This window comes from Chlorocebus sabaeus, chromosome 26 (genome assembly GCF_047675955.1).
Source record: "Chlorocebus sabaeus isolate Y175 chromosome 26, mChlSab1.0.hap1, whole genome shotgun sequence".
NCBI classification, from domain to species: Eukaryota; Metazoa; Chordata; class Mammalia; order Primates; family Cercopithecidae; genus Chlorocebus; species Chlorocebus sabaeus.
The window spans coordinates 6,509,772-6,529,380 of NC_132929.1; the positions used below are offsets into that span (position 1 = coordinate 6,509,772).

Genomic DNA, 19,609 nt, shown 5'->3' on the forward strand with positions numbered 1-19,609 from the left:
TTCTTCGGCACCCCACGTGCTTGGATGATAGGCATGAGCCACCATGCACAACCCTTCTTTAACTATTTGATAGAGTTCACCAGTGAAGCGTCAATCTCTTGTCATATTTTCTCTTCTTCTGAAGTCTGTTTTGGTAGTTTGTGTCTTTCTATGAATTTGTCCATGTATACAGGATTTAAGTTAAAGTAAAATGGGTTCAGTATGTATGTATTATGTTTGCGTGTGCATGTGTGTGTGTGAAACTCCCCACTTTAAATAATTTTCTTCTTCAATAACCAGGCAACCACTAGTCCCAGAGAAGAAGGCATCTCTTGGCATCTGTGTATATTGGTGTTTTGTGCTTTCCTCAGCGTGACTTTCTTCTTACCCTGTCATGTCTTTGGAGTGTGTCACTTCCCTCCTCCTCCCACACCGTGGCCAGCTTCTGGGTTTTCCTGCATTTAGTCATTTAGTTCCAGGTGAAATGTGTTAGAGTGTAAGCTCTTTGGGATGTCCTTTCTATGTCACTCATCCTGAGCCCTTAAATCACAGCATCCCATCACATCTTAAATCACCTTTAGATTTAACTTTATAGAGCTTTACTGCTCACTGCCGTTTCTGTGTTCTTTATCTTCCCCTATGTTGGCCTCTTTGTTCCGAGCGGGTTTTCATTTCTTGCATTCGGTTGTGGCTTTTGTTGTGCTGACTCTTCATTTCTGGTGTGTATTTGTGTCTGCGACCTTCAGAGTGAGAAGCACTAATTTATGAAGGAAGCGTAATTAGGGAGGAAGGTCACTGTGGGCAAGTGTGTGGAAGCCCTTCACCCACCCTTTCCCGATCAGCTGACACTAATGTCTTTTCTCAGAAAGAACCTGTGGGAAGCCCCTCCAGCCACAGCGCCAGCCCCCACGGCCCTTCTCTGGTGCCCTGTTGTGCTGTGCCCTACAGAGGGGTGCTGGACTGAGGGGATGACAGTCATGCCCTGGCCTCCCACAGGAAGGAGCACCTCTTCCCAATTTGCCCCCGAGGCAGCCCTGCAGCCTGGCAACTCTGCTCCACTGTGCTGGTCTCAGCCCCACTTCCCCAGCCCATCTCCCTGCTCCTCCATGTTAGCAGGAAGGACCCAGGCTGTGATTTCTACTGTGACTGATGTTCTGACAACTTACACAATTGATCAAAATTCCAGCCATAACCGCTTTTCAGGAAGCTTCCCGGTTTTGTGTTTACTGATGTGTTCACTTCTTTGCGCGCTTATTCATTCATTCAGTCAGTCAGCAATTATCTCATGGGCTTTGCTACATGTCCAGTGCTGGTGGGAATCTAGGAATAGCAAGAACAAGTCCTCCAAAGAACCTGAAACTCCCATCTTATTTCTGTGGATCAGCAATTTGGGATCATTAACTGCCGATGGAACTAACATAATGCATGCTTGTATCCATGAGAAGCAAAGCGTCCTGCCTATTGTCAGAACTGATGAAGCTGAGCTGCTCTAATATGTATGGAAATCGTGGGAAAAGACATTCTGATGATACAACGCGGTTGATTGACATCATTTAGCGGAAAAGATTTTTGATCACTTAAGTTCTGTAATCTTTTTGTTTGTTTTTAAATGTTGTCTCATTCTTCCACTTTTCTGTTACATTGTTTTCTTCTTCACTTACTTCCTTGCCAGCTGCTGCAGCCTCAGGAATATCATCTACTATGACATGTATCTCCATTAGGCATGCGCTTGTTAACTTCATCTTTCATGACTGTCATTTAGGTCGCTGTCCGCCCGACAGAGGTGACCTCCTTTAGACAGCAGATGGGGCACTGTGCCTTCCATAGCGTGCTAACTGTGGGTTTGCCCATGGAGCTGCTAAGCGGTGCTGGCTGGTCAGGGACATGACACCCCCCCATGGGAGCCGCAGCATCCCCAAGTTCACCAGTATCTTCTCTCCGCCTCACCCCAGCCCTGGCTACACCTGCTGGAGAGGGCGCTCCGGGGACCCACAGTGACCTGGAGGTCCTTGAGGCCTGGGCTGCACAGGATTGTCCCTGGACAGTAGGTGCTACTTACCTATCAGACCGGGAGCAACGGGCAGCTACTTATCTAAACAGCTCATGCAGACAATCATCAAAATGACGTGGACACACAGTCGTTTTTCTTTAATGTTAAATGTGCTAATGAGCATCTGTCCACCAGTCACCTCATCTGGGGCCGTGGACATCCCTTTGGTTATGGGTCTGTTGGCCTGTCTGGGTGTATTTCTTGGAGAAAGTTCATGGAAATCACACCATCGATGATTTTTAGATTCAGTTGCTCTAAAGTGGAGCCAGCCAGGGGAAGCGACAGGAGTACAGACCTTCCCCAGATTTTTATGATTCTCCTCTGCTCGTTGACCTGCCTTGCCTGGACTTGACTTGGCAGTGGTTTCTGCTTGGCTGCCCTCCTTTATCGAGTCTCTCCAAAGCATTCAACTTGGTTTTCACAGAACGAGCAGCTCTTCCTGTCTGCATCCCTCTTTCCTTATGCAATCACAGTAATAATGAGCACAGGCCTCACCCTGTGCAGTAAGGCACCTGGAGCCCTGGATGGGCATGGAACCTACCTGGGGGTGGCGGCAGGATCAGGGAGCCGCAGGGCGGGCTCTCCCCAGGGTCTGGAGCGCAGAGCGGGAGCTCCAGGTCATCTGCAGGGTTGTCCAGGAGGAAGTTGATTCAGCAAACTTTGGTAGTAAGAAGCCTGCTGTTTCTACCAAGTCTAAGGAAGGCAGAGGGAGAGGTCCCTTCCCTGTAATTCTGAGTCTCTCTGGAAAAACTCAGAGGTGTGCGTGCTCCCTTCAGGAGGCAGGATGTGGCGAGGACATTGGTAGAGGGAGCAGGGAGAGTGAGTGCTGGGGAGGAAACCACTGAATATAAAGGGAGGTGAGCAGACTGGGCTGGAACCTGGAGGAGCGGGCAGCTCAGAGCTCCACAGTGTTCCTGGAGATCCCCAGCCCTTGTCCACAGACCCCTGATGCCTGCCCTGCCCCTCCCTGTTCCCGATGGCAGGAGATGGAGGCATGGGCTGGACGAGCTCATACTGATGATCCAAGCCTGCCTTTAAACCACACAGTGCTGCTGTCTGGGTCTGTGACTGAGCAGTGGTGCTTCTCAGGGAAGGGGACTGAGACTCACAGGGTCAGAAATGTGCTCACATCCTGTGGGCCCTCAGTGCCCAGGCAGGGCCCAGAGACAACTGACTTGAGGTCTGACTCCCTGTCCCAGGCAGGTTGACCTCGTCACGCTCTCCCTCAGATCCCAGACTCGGGGCTGCGTGGATAGGCTGAAGTGTTCCGGGCTCTGTGTTAAGTGGGCTTTGGGAAGCTACCCAAGGCCAGGTAGCCTTAGTTCTCATCCTCCATCACTTCCACATGCACCCGGAAGGACAGGACACACCTGGGTTCGGATCCCCTCTCCCCGGAGCAGACTGAGCAGGGGCTCTTCTCCAGCAGGGTCTCAAATCCTCACTCTTGTTGTGAGGGGACAGCCCTAGGCACTAGTTATGCTCATGTCAGATGCGTGAGCCCCAGCTGGGCACCAGACACAGGTGTACCTTTGTCACCACATGAATCAGAGAAGGCAGTCACAAATCAGAGCAAGCAGAGCCACCTGGGAAAGAAGGGACTGTTCGGAGCCCCTTTTCCGCCCTCCACCTCCAGGTGCAGAGTTGAGCTTTATACCTGGCAGTAAACACGCAGCTGAGGCTTCAGAGCCTGGAGCTTGGAGGGGGGGTGGGGGAGGAGTGGCTGCCCACTGGCTTTTTAGGATCACAGGCATTTCCGCGGGTCCTGAAGGTGACTGGGAGGCACCAGGTGAAAGTGAGGTAGGGAGCTGGGAAGAGGGAACAATACGTGCTTGATAGTTGGGATTAGAGCAAGTTTGTTCAACAAGCGGGGAGTTTGGGGGTGCAGGTTGGTTAGGAAGCTGGAAACCAGATGGAGTTCCGTGAGCCAGGGTCTCTTTAAAGTCTTTTCAACTGCAGTGACCTCATCAGATTGGTTTAAAAACAGCTCAGCTAGCAGGATGGAGACCAAATTACAGAGACAGAAAAATCAAGGTAGAGAGGCACACAGGTTAGAAGCTCCTGCCAGGAGGACGTGGACAGGGGCTGAGTGGAGGTGCCCTGCAAGGAGGCGTCTGCCTGTCTCCTCTACAGAAGTTTACTGAGTGCCCGCTGTGTGCCACTGCGAGATGGGAACACAGAGGGGGGTAAAATAGATGTGCCTCAGATGGCCAGGAAAATAAATTGCCCTTAGGATTTCAACACAGTTACTGGGAGCTGGTTACTTGGGTGTGGAAGGCTGAAGGAACAGAAGAGGGTGCTGAGGTTACAGAGAGAGAAATAACTGCAGAGAGCAGCTCTCAGCCTGCAAAGCCGGGGAACAGAGGGGAAGAAGTGGGAAGGCGCAGGAAACCCTCAACTCCCTCCTTGCCCCGCCCGCTGGCCAGGTGCCCTCTGGCGCCCCCTACAGGCAGAGCCCGCCCGCAGCCCTGGCACGGTAGCCTGGGAAGCGTAGTCTGCAGACCTACAGCGCCAGCCTGCAGAGCAGAGGACAGAGCTGGCGACCCTGGGACGGGAGACACCCCCTGACCTAATTAAACACACACAGATGGTGGGGAAGAGAGGGGAGACGTCAAGCGCCACTTGCAGGATTCTGGCTGGGGAAGCTGAGGAGTCAAGGTCAAAGGATCCCTGGGAAACGGGTCCAGGAAGGTGGGGCCGACCCGCTCCGGAAAGGCGACCCAGAGCTTAGCGCAGATGCAGTCCTTTGACCTTCACATAGCCTCCAGTCTGTGGCAGCCTCTGCTAACTTGCACCTGCAGAGAGGGTCCCTTGCAGCTCTGCCCCTCTTCAAATGCTTGTTCTCCTTCCTGGTGGAATGGTGCCTTGAATTGGAAAGTGTTTTGGTGTCTGCATGTCATTAGTTTTGCTTGAGTATGTCATTGATTTTTTTTCTAATTTCTGATAGAGACGAATTGAAAATATTTCCTGATTAGACCTGAGGGCATTTGCCCTCGCCCCTACCTCTCAGCTCTGTGCAGCAGGCATCAGGACTGACAGCCTCCAAGGCAGAGGACGACAGATGCACATGGCGCCCTGCTCACAGCCAATGGTTTGCCTCTGCTTCGGAGAGCTAAACACACGCAACTGCGGGTCGGTGTAACCAGAGGCAAGGAGTGTGCTCTGTGTGTTAGGAGGTCCACAGGACCATTTTCCTGTGATGTGTTACACCTTTAGACACGGCCACTAGCCTTTCTCCGTCAACCTAGAGCATGCTTATTTCACAGAGCTTGACCCCATTCAGAATCGTCACCTCACACCTACCAGTGCAAAAGTGCTTCACGTCCTGGTGTCTGTCAGCTCCAGCCCACCCTACCCCTGCTGCCAGAAGGCACCTCCTACCACGCAGCTCCAGTCCCCCTGCTCCCCAGCTCCAACACCCTTACCGGCTCCCCAGTGCCCCAGAATTAAGAATTGACTTCCAGAGCCTTATCTATTTGCTTTTCTTAAACACATCCTTCCCTGGCTCAACTGTTCTGGAGCCTGAGTGTCTCCCTGCGCACCCACTAGATGAAATCCCACCAATCTTTCAAGACCCGTTCAAATGCCTTCTTCATGAATGCTTTGGGGACCGTAGTCCCCACACAGTGCTTGGAGACCTCACTGTTTTCTAATGGAGCTGTCCTTGCTTGTGTGGTGTGATTCTGGGTCCCTGTCTTCCCCTCAGCACACACACACACACGCATACACACACACATACACATACACACAGAGAGACACATATACCTAAACACACAAATACACATCTACATGCACATACACATACATGCACACACATACACAAACACACGTGTGCACATATGCACATACATATACACATGCACATACACACATGCATACATAGACATACAAACATATATACACAGACACACATACATATACACACACACATGCACATACACACATCCACAGACACATACATACATGCACATACACACATACACATGCACACACACACACACACACACACACTCACCCTTCCTCTCCTTACCTCATCTGCCCTGTGCCAGGAGGGCCCCTGGCCCAGAGCGTTTGCAGCATGTATCTTTTTGCCGTGTAGACCCTCACAGGGCGGCGTTGACTGGAGCTGGAACAATATCCCAGGCATCTCACACCACAGGTGGCCTCTGGGCAGCAGAGATGTGAAGGTGGAAAGAAAAGCAGTTGGCTCTTGGTTAGTCCTTCAGAAGTGGAAAACTAGGCAGAAATGGGTTTCATTTTTGTTAAAGTGATTTCACCTCGCTGTTAAAGCAGCATCTCAGTGTTCAAGGTTGGCCCATAGAATGTTCTGGAACTCATGAAGTTGTCTCTCTTTCCTCAGAGCAGTGCTTTACAAACTGTGTGAAATCCTGAGAATCGCAAAATATTAATAGATACTCTGTGTCCATTGGGGCCCATTAGGAAATATTTGAGAAATGCTGGGTTAAAGTATTAAACAGCTAAATGAGTATTTCAGCACAGCCCTTCTCAGAGACTTGAATACATGAATATACAATGCAGGACTCCAAGAAGGGAGCATGTGGTATTTCCCACAGATTCACCACAGGAATTCTGGGAGTGGGGTGGGGCCATCTCAAGGGGAGGGTCTAGTGTTTTCTCATGAACACACTTCCAGAAATGCCGTGTTTTTTTATTGTTGTTTTTTGAGACAGAGTCTCACTCTGTTGCCCAGGCTGGAGTGCAGTGGCAAATCTCGGCTCACTGCCACCTCCACCTCTGGGGTTCAAGCAATTATCCTGCCTCAGCCTCCCAAGTAGCTGGGATTACAGGCATGCGCCACCATATCTGGCTAATTTTTTTGTATTTTCACTAGAGACAGGGTTTGGCCATGTTGACCAAGCTGGTCTCGAACTCCTGACCACAGGTGATCCACCCGCCTCAGCCTCACAAAGTGCTGGGATTACAAGTGTGAGCCACCACACCCAGCCAAAGTGTCATCTTAAACCACGAACGTCAGGCAGCCTTTGGACTGCAGTCTTTGAGTACTGTCATCAGAGGGGCAGGTGGAGCGGCAGGGACAGCATGAAAGACTTCCCGGACCATATTTTTTCTTTAAAAAGAAGCGTTCTGTATGACAGCGTGGGCAACAAAGCATTTTGAGACTACTGAGGCGAGGCGTTCCTCCTGGAGCCTCCGTTTTAAAGTTGTGTGCTTAGCAGTTGTGGCTTGACAGTTGAAATTACAGGCATTCCAAACTGATCATTAAAGCTCGCATATAATTACCTTAATGAGACACAAGCCACACAAGATGTCCCAGATAACTCTGGTTGTCTCTGTTTTCCAGTTCCTTCCGCAGAGGTCACATCCGGCCAACCCCGCCTGCGTGACTCCTCATGGCACCGTTCTCCACCAGACCCTGGATTTCGATGAGTTCATCCCCCCACTCCCGCCTCCACCCTATTACCCACCGGAGTACACCTGCACGCCCTCCGCCGAGGCCCAGAGGTTGGTCTCCCGCGGCTGCCCACATCTCGAAACCACCGAGATCGGCAGCAGTGTCTGGGAGGTGGGAGTTGCGGTGGTCCTGCAGGCATGGCGGTGAGAACAGAGGAGGGGCAGTGGAAGGAGAGGGTCTTAGACATAGAACATTCCCCGTGGCACCTTTGCAATGCAACCCAAAAGAAACCGGAGGCAGACAGGTGTCGCTGCCTTACGTTCTCATGACGTGCAAAGCTGCGGTCACGTTACAGTCATTCATGTAACATGTACAGTGTAATGAAAGATGTCATCAGTTGTATGATGATTTGAATTTTAATGGACAGGTCAGTAGAGTTGATTGAAAATGTTGATGTTGTTCCAGAAAAAAAAAACAAAAGTGTAAATCGCCCAGTGACTGAAGCTTTCATTTCACAATGATGGGAAGTATTAGGAGAGGGGAAGCCCTGGCCGCCCCTGCCCTGGCTGCTTTGAGAGCTGTCAGCACTTCTGCCTCCCTCTTCGGGCGATGACGATGTGATGGTTCTGTCTTTTTCAGGGGCCTCCACCTGGACTTTGCTCCGTCTCCATTCAGCACTTTGTATGACGAGGCCATCAACAGCCCCGGCCTGCTCTATCCTGCTGAGCTCCCCCCTCCCTATGAGGCGGTGGTGGGCCAGCCTCCTCCCAGCCAGGTGAGGCCCAGGGCCCCAGACAAGGCCAGTTCCCATGAAATGCTAGGGACACTGTCCCGGCCGGCCCTTGGAAGGCACCTCACACCGCACCAGGTCCGAGCTGGCTGTGGAGTGAACACCCATGAGCACCCTGTGCCGAGGTCCCGGGGCGCATGCATCTCTCTCGAAGCCTTTCAGCAAACCTGTGGGATGTTGGTCTTTTTAGTCCTGTGCTGTAGATGAGGCCACAGGCTCAGAGAGCGGCACCTGCAGGGACACCAGCCTGGGCCTGGGGCACCCAGTGTTGATGCTTTTCCCCTTGGCTCCCCAGTTCCGTTTCTGCAGCCACGAGTCACAACCCAAGTGCATCTGAGCTTCATGCTGGTGGGTGGTCTGGGATCCGGGCAGAAGGACCTGGGACAGCTCCTGACCCGAGGGGAGGGCCCCCAGGAGTGGAGCTGGGTCCATGGACCAAGTACCCAGGGCGCCCCAGCCTGTCTTGATCCCACACTGCCATCACCCCTCTGGGGAGGGGAGAAAGCGGCCCTGGATCCCTGGTCCTGCCTGAGGCTGAGACGTTTCAGGCCAGGGAAGTGCCTCAGCCGCCAGGTCCTTCCGGCCTTCTCTGAGCTGGGCATGCCAGGCACTCCCGCAGCCTCATGGTGCCTGACACAACAGGCAGTGTGTTTGTGGAGCCTCAGTTTCCTCATCTGTAAAATGGGGATCATAATAGTACCAAGGTTGTGGGACGAAATGGGATGTTGTCTGTAATGGAGCCAACAGGACTTGGAACATAGTAAGATCTGTAATTCAGCAAAAGTCAGTCACTCTTTTGGGGTATTGTTTTCCTCCTCCTCATCGTTGTTGTCATGACTCAGTGTGGAATGCTGCTAGCCAGGGCAGAGAGATGGGGACATCTGGAAAAGTCATGTGGCCCATAGTGCAAGGGACCCTCTAGGGACCCCCCCTTCAAGGAATACAGGGTTATGTAAATAGACTAAATCGACAGCTCGCTGGTGTCCCTGAAATACAGGGAGAGAACGCAAGCGACTGGAAAACATAGTTTAGGATATCATCTGTGAGCATTTCCCCAATCCTGCTAGAGAGGCCTACAGTCCAATTTAGGAAATGCAGAGAACTCCCCTGACAGGTGGTCAGGGAGGTCCTGGAGGCCTCGGGGACTGGGGCATGGCTGGGGAACACAGCAGTGAATTGGAGCAGAGGGCACGGGCAGGGGAGCCTTGGAGATTCACCAGGAAGGGGCAGGGGTAGGGGCTGAAGCCAATTCTGAGCCCAAGCAACAAGCGGAGGAGAGCAGACGACAACATGACCAGAGGCATCCAGGCCCGCCCAGAACTGCACCCGCTTTGGGCTTCTCAGCAGCCATGGAGCCCTGGACAGTTATCTCTACCCAGATCACCAGCCAGGCACTGGTACGGGGCATCAGATCAGGCCTGGCCGGCTGCCCACTGTCTTTGCTGACTCCTGTAAAGACACCTAGCAAAGGGCTCAGACCTTTTGATGTCACCCCCAGCGCTCTCCCTGTCACTTTGAGATCCCGAGAGCCCATGTGCACGCAAGCCAGGTGGCAGTGCTGGTCCCTGTCCCAACCAATGACCAAGGCAGTGCTGACCCTGTGGAGCCCCTGTGGGTGGAGCAGTAGTTTCCATGTTGGCTGAAGAAGCTCACAAGCCCTGCTGACGGTCACACCCGCAAGGACTGGTCACCATTGCAGGCAGGGTGGGCTTAGGACAGGAGGAGATGCGACTGCCCTGTGCCCTGTGGAAACATGGACAGCACATTCAGACGCTGGAAGGCACCACGCACCTGGGGACTCATATATACCACAGGGACCTCCTTCAGGGTGGCTTGTGGTGGGCCAGCTCAGCTTCTGACTGGCCGTGAGCCCCCAGTGCATCCTCACACAAGCAGACAGTCCCCGAGCAGCCACCCTGAAATGCCTAGAGCAGCTAGGCAGGCTGCAGCCAGTGACCCCTGAGCCCTGGCCAGGACCCCCTTTTTACTGTGGATACTAGAAGCAGATGTGTGGGGCTGCCTGTGGGGAGGGATCCTTTAGTGAGGAGGCGGGCATGGCCCTGAAATCCCATTCCTGAATTTGCAGTAATGGAGATGTTCTTAGATGTTTTTATAAAGCTGAGCTGGGACCTCTGCCTTCCCAGTGTTGTTTAGTTTTCTGTTTATGATAAAAATAATTCAAATCAGTGTTATCAGTGGAGACAGTTGGCTGTGATAAGAGTTTCGTCAGCACTGCGAGGGGAGCCCAGTGCACTGTGGGGCACCTGTCATGACATCAGGCCCAATTTGGGGGTCCACGGAGGGTCTGGGAGGTTAGGCTCGGTGGGCATCAGGCAGGTGAGGTGCAGGGAGTAGGGCTGGAAGGGCTCCTGAGAGAGGAAAAAGCCTGTGCAAAGGCTCAGAAGGAAGAAGGACAGGCCCAGCGTATCCCCCAAACCGAAGGTCGTCCATAAGGAGTGTCAGATGAGTGTGCGTGGGTGGTGACCCGTCTGGGTGTGGGAGGTTGAATTCTGAGTGAGTGTCCAGCAGATGACAGGAGCTGTAGTTCAGAGTGATCAGAGTTAGCTGCCGCTGTCACTGGAGCCTGGGAAATGGGAGAGAGGGAGCCCCACAGAATGACACCATTGCAGGTGGCAATGGCACCCCCATACACGACAGGCTGCAGGGCACTAGGCAGGCTCCCAGGAGCCTGGATTTGCCAAAACCAGCAGTTCCGGAAGGAAGCAGTGGGCCCAGTGCTGTCCAGAAGCTAACCCCCAGGGCCACGTGGCTTACTGTGGAGGGGCTGCTGGTGACCTTGGCAGAGCAGCTTTGATGGGATGGAGGGCAGGGCTGGACCACATCAGGTAAAGGAGTGAACGTGCTGGCACATGAACGGGGGAGCGCAGGTGTGGTTGTGGTTTTCAGACACCAGTGGGTCCCCCCCTGGGGAACTTGATAATCAAATCCTAATGGCCGGGCCCACCCCCAGGGCTCCTGAGTCAGTAATTGGGGTATTGAAGTGGGGGGTTGGGGCTAAGAATCTGATGCCCGTCAAAGCCTCAGCACTGCTGCTGCTCCCACTTTGAGAGCCGGAGTAGATCACTCTTGCAGGGTGTTCGGTAAGGAGGAGAGAAGGTGGGATGGTAGGTAGAGGGGAGTGTGGATCTGGGACCTTTGAGGAGGTCACCAGGCAGATGTGGAAGGACCTAGATGGTGGGGATGGCAGGCCCAGGACAGGGCCCTCCGTGATGGAAGCCCCTGGGAAGGCAGAGGGGAGGCTGACCGAGGGTGCAATGGGCAGCTCCACACTGTAGCCAGCAGGGGCACCAGGCAGGGCGGCGGGTGGATCTGGAAACCCCTGAAGGTGGCAGGGGTGTGTGGTTCCCTGTGGCTGCCTTGTGGCGAGGGGGCAGCTCTGTCCTGCTCAGTGACCCTGCCTGCTGCCATCACAATTCCAGCTCCGCACTGGGACTGGCTCTGAGCCTGCTTCCCTGTTCTCCCTTCTGCCCCTCGGACCCCTCTGCCTCCCGACGACAGGAACCCCCGTCCATGGAGCCCAGGCCCTGGGTTCCCAAGGGAAGTAGCTTCCGGACCTGGGTGTGCCATTGAGTGCCTGACCCCACAGTGGCACCCGGAAGGAATGGGTTCCTGTTGTGTCACAATTTCACTGTTTTCTCTGAAGAACAGAATATATTGGAAGGGATCGGGCTGGTTCCGAAACCAATGCGACACCCTTCTCCAAAACTCTGGGGAATTCTTTCAGTTGAGATTTCTTTCTCAGAACTGCGGTGAGAAGAGCTGAAAGGTCAGAGGCTGATCTTGAATTAGCTTGTGTTGGCTCAGAGACCCCCAGCTCCCTGTGCTGGCAGGGGCACAGCACAACCGCCTGCGGGGCCTGTCCCTGGGCGCCCCCTGGCAGCAGGGCAGCATCTGGTGATGAAGGAGCCGCTGGAGCCCTTGGGCCCACTCTCTTTGACCCCGTGGCCTGGGAGCACTTTTCAATTCACGGCCATGTCTGGGAGTCTGGAAATCAAAGAAGCCCATTACCATCCACAGAGGGAAGGCCATGCCGCCAGCTGTGCCACCAGCTGTCCCCTCCCCAGGCAGCAAGGCCCCCCCTGGCTAGTCAGCAAGGAGCGCCCCTTCACAGCACGAGCCTGCACCCCGGGCGAGGCGGGGTCGGTTGCTTCTCCTTGTTAGGACAAATGGCGTAGAAAGTGTCCTCAGCACTCGTTTGGATAAAGAGAGGAGGCTGCAGAAGGCAGGCTCTGTGGGGGAAGAGCCCACTCTGGGGCGGGACGGGGGGTGCGCTGGGGAAGAGGTTTCACACAAGAGGGGGCACCTCCACAAGGGTGGGCTCCATAAGCACTCGCCTGGGTGATGGGCCGTGCACGCTTCCTTTCCGGCTTAGGTCACAGGCCGGACTAGGGTAGGATTAGGTTAGATGCCATGCTCTTTCCTGTGGTTCGAGGCTGTACTCTTCAGCCAGTGTTCAGGGAGTGAGTTTCTTTTGATAGCACGAAACTGATTGAGAAATTGCCAGTTAGATCTTCTTGTCCGGGTGGTAAGTGTATGTTTCAGGGACCACTGAGGACAGTGGCCCTCCAGGGGATATAGGACAGAATCCCCTCGTCACGGCACTCTCATATGGAGACCGGACAGAGACAAACTTCTCTGAGGCTTCTGCAGAAGAATGGGGCCTGGTGATCTGGGTAGGATGGGCTGCGTGTTGTGGTGGGGAGGTGATGTGGGGCGACTTGTTGGGGTCCTGGGGTGTGTGAAGGAGGGAGAGGTGATTTGGGGGGGTGGGGTGTGTGAAGGAGGGGGAGGTGATTTGGGGGGATGGGGTGTGAAGGGGGGGTGATTGGGGGGGTGTGAAGGGGGGGAGGTGATGTGGGGGGATGGAGTGTGTGAAGGGGGAGGTGATGTGGGCGGTGGGGTGTGTGAAGAAGGGGGAGGTGATTTGGGGGGGTGTGAAGGAGGGGGAGGTGATGGGGGTGGGGTGTGTGAAGAAGGGGGAGGTGATTTGGGGGGTGTGAAGGAGGGGGAGGTGATGTGGGGGGATGGGGTGTGTGAAGGGGGAGGTGATGTGGGGGGTGGGGTGTGTGAAGAAGGGGGAGGTGATTTGGGGGGTGTGAAGGAGGGGGAGGTGATGTGGGGGGTGGGGTGTGTGAAGAAGGGGGAGGTGATTGGGGGTGTGTGAAGGAGGGGGAGGTGATGTGGGGGCTGGAGTGTGTGAAGGAGGCAGAGGTGGTGCAGATGAAGGTCAGAGCACCAGCTAAGGCCCATGGCGGGATGGCCTGGAGCCTGGATGTGGGAGCTTCAGCACCCCAGGGCTGAAATCATTTGGGCAGATATTTTAGGACCTTGGATGTCAAACTGTAGAAGTGCCTTTGAGGAGTCTGGCATCTTGGGTGTGACCCAGTGGTGCTTTAGGAGTTTAATTTGGTGGCAGCATGCCGGGTAGAAGGAAACCTGAACACGAGACAAGGAGTCATGAGAAGGGAGAGGGACCAGCAGAGTCCAGGACCAGCACCAGATCCTAAAACTTATCATCTACGTAACATCTGTTAGCAAAGTGTCTTCAAAGTTTGCCTTGAGCCACCAGCCTAAAATTTTAACTCATATTTTCCATGATTGCTGGAATCGCCACAAAAGAACAGCTCTTCATAAATCTGGTTCTAAATGGTTAGCCTCACCCAGGAGTGGGACACAAACCACAGGAAGGGGCAGAATTTCCATGCAAGTATCTCAGCCACCATGCTTCGTAACATTTGAATTATTTGTGGAAATGCCAATTGACTTTTCAATCACGATGACTGTTCAGAATAGCACATCTGCAGACCAGAAAGATCCAGGTGAAGTGAAATCCCACAGCATCTCCTGTCAACAGCCCTCTCCCCGCTCTCCTACAAGGAGCTGTGTTTATGAGCTTCCTTGCTGAAATCAAATTTCAACTTAAATTCTATGCCACAAATATATTTCTTCCCCACCCTTTTCTACTGCCGTTATAGTTCATCGAAAATGCTGTATGAAAGGAACCTTCCCCATGGCGTAAGCTATTTTCCCCATGGCTTAGCGTGGCAAGGTGGCTTCTGACATCAGGGAAGGGCCACATTTAAATTAAACTCTTGACACTCTGCTTGCAAGAGGTGATAGATAGCTCCCAGGAGCTGCCTCCTCTGGAAACCAAATTTGACCGGGAGCCAGAGGGAAGTGAGTGACGCTTCTGCACAACATGAAGCGAATCCAGTTTCCTCCTGACCTTGTCCCACAGATTTTCTTTGTTTTGTTTTATTTATATTTCTTTATTACCAGAAGATTTTCTTTTAGACAGCGGAGTTCTAAGTTACCACCTGTCTGTGATCCAAAAGAAAAGCAAGTCCGAGAGAGGGTTAGATATGGGAGGAGAGACACAGGATGAAACAAACCGTTAGGGCATTGTTCGCTTCTTGTGATTCGTGGAAGGTTCTGGATAGAGCTTTCCAAAACTGGTTATTGGCACATAATGACTTCAGTGAAAAGGCAGGTGGGTGCTGACAGTGGGGTGAACTCCCCCTCACCGGTTCCCTGCCAGCAGAATGAGAGGGCTAAGGAAGAAAAATAGCATGGACCGCATTACGCGAAAGCATCTTAGTGAGATCAAAGGACTCACTTGGGCAGCTCTCCATCTTCTCTTTGTCTCGGAACCCCCTCTCAAGCCCCACGCCGCGGGGGCAGCTCACACCCTTTGTGTGGGTGGGAAGGCTGCAGCCCCAACCCCCGCCCTGGTGTCAGCCTGGTTGAAGAGGAGAGATGAAGGAGACCAGCTATCTGATTGAAGTGGCGGGAGATGAGGGAGGCAGAGATGTAATTACCTGAGCTGGAATCAGACCAAGCCGCAGGAGCCCCCTCACCTTACCAGTCTCCTCTGGAGCTCAGTATTTGCAAGTGTATCCCCGAAGCAATTCTGAAATAACACAAGGATTCACAGATTGTTTTCTGAGGTAGCATGGGGTGCATGGGGGTGCCCATGTGACGTGTGTATAGTGTGTATCGCATCCAAACATCGCATCCAGGAGGCCCTAATGCCCTCCGAGGTGGAAATCATGGCCCACACAGAATGGGCAGAACAAAGATGGGGCAGAGAGCAGAGGGGGTGTAGCCTTCCCCTTATTCCGAGGCCTCTCCAGGCAGAATCAGAGTCTATCCAAAAGCAGGGCGTGGTAGCTCATGCCTATAATCCCAGCTACTCAGAAGGCTGAGGCCAGAGGATCGCTTAAGCCCAGGAGTTCGAGGCTGCAGTGAGCTATGATTGCACCACTGCATTCCAGGCTGGGCCATGGCGTGAGCCCCTGTCTCTAAAATATATCAGTAAAGAAAAAGAAATTGAAAGCCACAGCAGCTCGATGACCGTGCAACTCGTAGGCTCAGGTGACTCTGTGGCCCTGTCGGGCGCTCTGATTGCAAACGTTCAGAAAAAGAGGCTTTCAGCCGGGCACAGTGGCTCACGCCTTGCAATGCCAGCACTTTGGGAGGCCGAAGCAGGCAGATCACCTGAGGTCAGGAGTTTGATACCAGCCTGGCCAAGATGGTAAAACCCCATCTCTACTAAAAATACAAAAACTAGCCAGGCACAGTGGTGGGCACCTGTAATCCCAGCTACTCAGGAGGCTGAAGCAGGAGAATCACTTGAACCCGGGTGGTGGAGGTTGCAGTGAACCGAGATCGTGCCATTGCACTCTAGCCTGGGCCACAGAGCAAGACTCCGCCTCAAAGAAAAGAAAAAAGAAAACGAGGCTTTGGCTTTGGCAAGGGCGACTTGAACCCTCACACCCCACCTCCTAAATGTAGAGGAGAGGAGTGGAGCTGTGGGTGAACGTCTCTTAGCGCTTCCCACCAGGAGACAAGTTGAAGCGCCTAACCTGCCTTGACGCTTTCCGTTTCTTACTGTAGGTTACAAGTATAGATCAACAGGTGGCCGAGTCCAGCTCCGGGGACCCAAACACCAGTGCTGGCTTCAGCACTCCAGGTAAGACTTACGTCTTTCAGCTCCTGAACTGGGATGTTCCTGTTTTCAAGGATGTTTCTTTGTGTCCTCGCCCTATTCTCCTCTTCTTCCTCCTCCTCCCTCCATTTCTTACTCTTTAAGGGGCTGGAGTTTGCAGCAGCCTTTCCCATTAAATATCCTGTATGTTCCCCACATTTCTTCCCGTGCCTCCATCCACTACAGTCAGCATACCTGGGAGAGCTCCTCACTCTCTGGGAAGGACTTGACCCCCTTTGCCCCACTTCCTCACTTGACGGGTATGGATTTGAAGAAGAGCACGATTCCATCTAGGGTCCCCCTTCCAGAACCAAAGTTGTACCTACCGGGCGAATGTCCACTCAGCACCTCCCTCTGAAGAAGGTGGCTGGGCTGGGCGGCTGGCAGGGGGCGCAGGCTGGAAGTCATGTCCTTGAGGGCATTGAAGGACACATGTGCAACAGTCAAATCCCCAAACACAGAGGGTGGGAGTCATGTGCAGAGCCGGGGCCAGGGAGGTGGTCTAAGGCTCCGGGAAAGCAGAAGGGCCTTTACAGCAGAGGAAGCGAGGGCACGGAGGCCAGGCCAGCTAGAGAGCCACCGCCTTGAGGCCCCTGCGAGGGGTCACGTGGGCTGGCGGATTTGGAGAACAACGTTAGATGACTCATGCGATCCCACAGAGGGCCAGGATGATCGTCCCAGGGTGCTCTGTCCTCTACTGAACACTCACTCGACATCTAAGAGAAACAGGAAGGGGCTGCCTGTCTGGGAGGCCACCTGGGGTTGTAGAGCGCAGCGTCTCTGCAGTTGTGGGATTTGGAAGCAAGCTTGTCCTTCCTTTGATCGCTGCAAGCCATCAGAGGCTGTTCGAGAAGGTGTTCAGTGACGTTCCCAGGGCAACCCCGGGTACAGTGTATCTCAGTCACTGTCACAGGGCGGCCGTACCTGTAGCATTCCGGGGTTTGGGCTGAAGGGGGACCTGTGCTGCCAGAGGGAGCCCTTTCCTGTTCCCCATCTCAGGGCAGGTGGAAATAGACATGGTGCTCCTCGGCCAGAATTCAGCAGGGCTGCATCTTCCTCCCTCCCGCGACCTGGGCGGTGAACCCTACAGCTGACCCAGACTCCAGCACCCAGGCTCCTGCTGGGGTACAGGGGTCAGGACTCTCCTGAGTAGAGGACCATCTTGGTGGCTGTGTGACCCTCAGCCCTTCCCTGTCTAAGCCCATTTCTGCAACTGTGGGGTGGGGGTAACCTGGGGGTAACAGACGGGCAGTGAGGATGAATAGTGGAAGGTGGCGTGAAAAGCCTGTCACCCACGGGCAAGCTCTCAGACGCAGGGAAAAACAAAGGGATGCCAGGAGCAGACCCGAAGCCCCCACGCTTGGAGGAGTTCAGGCTTCTGTGATCTCTGAAGCGTCCCCCATGCAGGCAACTCCACTCCAGCGCCGGGAGGGGCCTCTGAGGGCACCTGGTGATTGGAGGGGAGAGTGCAGGAGCAGTTAATCACGCTGTCACGTGCATGCACACCCCATGGGGGTGGCATTAAAACAGACTCCAATCCAGCCCCCGTGGAGCGGTTACGGGCAGGAGCCCAGCCCTGACCAGCATCCCGGTCCAGAGCAGCAGTCCTTACAGTTTGGAGGGCATCAGAATTCCCTGGAGGGCTCACTCCCACCCCCGTGGCTGGGCCCAGTGCCAGGGTCTCTGCTTCCATGGGTCTGGGGTCCAGCTGAGTGTCTGCATTCCCAGCTTGCTCCCAGGGCAAGGCTACTGCTGCTGCTGGCCTGGCATCTACACTCTGAGAGCCAAGGCCAGTGTCCTGTGGGCGGAGTTTGCCCCACCTGCCTGCACCACCCTGTCTGGCTGCACTGCAGGCCCGGGGCTGCACCCCTGCATGGGTGGGCCAGATCTCAGGCCCACCGGGACCCGTCGGGGATGGCTTGGTGTCCCTCGGAGCTGCTGTGTACCCCTGCACCAGCCCTGTTCACCCAGACCAAAGCGTCTGGTGACCAAAGCGTCTGATTTCTGACTTGTAGTCTCTTGTGTAGTGTGAAGGGTCTAAGTCCCCGACCCATGCCCCTCCTGGAATGCTTTCCGGGAGCTCATCTGGTGCCCCCAACTCTCAACAGAACAGAGCAGCGTTTGTCAATCCTACTCAGTGTTTCCGTACCCCAGGGTCTCAGAGTTCATCCAGGTCTGCAGTTTGAGGCGCAGGCCTTGTCCCACACCAGCATCCCCTGCGGTCACCTGCCCTAATGCCATGTCCCTTCTCTTGCAGTACCAGCTGACAGCACGAGCCTCCTGGTGTCTGAGGGCACCGCTACGCCAGGTTCCAGCTCATCCCCCGATGGCCCTGTGGGCACCTCAGCACCCTCCGAATCTGCCCTTCACCCTGGCTGCGCGTCTCCAGAGGATCCTGGCATGGGCTCGCAGGTGCAGCCAGGTCCCGGGCCTGTATCCCGCTCTACCAGTGACCCCACCTCATGCACATCTGGCACGGCAGGTAGGGTGGCCAGGCTCCCCCATGTCCGCAGAGTGTGGCCGGCTTTCCCTGGACGCTGCAGGTCTCAGTGATCCCTGAGAGTGGAGGCCCGGCCCTGCGAATCCTGTCTGAGGCCACACTGCGAATGTGGTCTTGACCCCTGAGCCAGGCCCCTCTGCACCCCACCGGGCTGTCACTCTGGCAGGGGAGGACGGATTCAGGGGGCCAGGGGGCCAGGCCAGGACATTAGCTGTGAGTGCTGCACATGTGCTCCAGGGCCCAGGAAAGGCCTAGAGCCTTGCACAGGACAGATGACCCCCGACGATAGCTCTGGGTATGGGGGTGTCATCGGCTGGAGCCACCTCAGGCAGACAACAGGTGCCTTTTCAGGAGCACTTCCCAGGCACCTTGGCGACACTCTCCACACAGCCCAGAGCTTTCGAAAATCGCCCCAGGCGACTGTGTCCACGGGCAGTGCCCTGGAGTCCAGAACCTGGCACCGGGTCCCTGTGGCCAGCAGCCCAGGAATTTGCATTTCACACTAACTCCCCCAGAGTCTTGGGCACCCCCGGGGCTGGAGAAGTCACACCCAGTCCTCATTGCTGTCTTTTGAGGGGAGGCACAGTTTCTGCCAATAAAGACTGGTGGACCTTTGACCTCCATGCCATTGTGGTAGGGAAGTACAGGAACCCCGAAGAGGGTGCAGCGGGTCCTGGCTCAGTCTCCCCTCGATGGTCTTGCCCAGCTGACCCCTACTGGAGCCCGGCTGTGCCAGGACGAACCGAGTCCCTGAAAGGAACCGGGACCTGCAGTAGCCAGTTGCCTGGAGGTGCCCTCCTGGTGGCAATACCAGGTTTGGCCTGTGTGGACTCCCCGGCTGCGGTCATCTTTGCATTCTCCTTCCTGCATCCCATTGCTGGCTCACAGGGAGACAGTCCCGGCGAACCTTC

The 19,609-nt window shown here is 54.6% G+C and overlaps 1 protein-coding gene across 3 annotated transcripts in view; it reads left to right on the forward strand.

The window, feature by feature from the left end:
- The window catches only part of ENTREP2 (endosomal transmembrane epsin interactor 2), a 438,166-nt gene that overhangs the window by 415,215 nt on the left and 3,342 nt on the right, over positions 1-19,609 (forward strand). For all 3 annotated transcript variants that reach the window (XM_008017214.3, XM_038009779.2, XM_038009778.2), the window contains 4 exons: positions 7,350-7,510; positions 8,040-8,175; positions 16,108-16,183; positions 18,456-18,680. In XM_008017214.3, the coding sequence (XP_008015405.1) occupies positions 7,350-7,510; positions 8,040-8,175; positions 16,108-16,183; positions 18,456-18,680 (598 nt within the window). The remainder of the gene's footprint in view (positions 1-7,349; positions 7,511-8,039; positions 8,176-16,107; positions 16,184-18,455; positions 18,681-19,609) is intronic.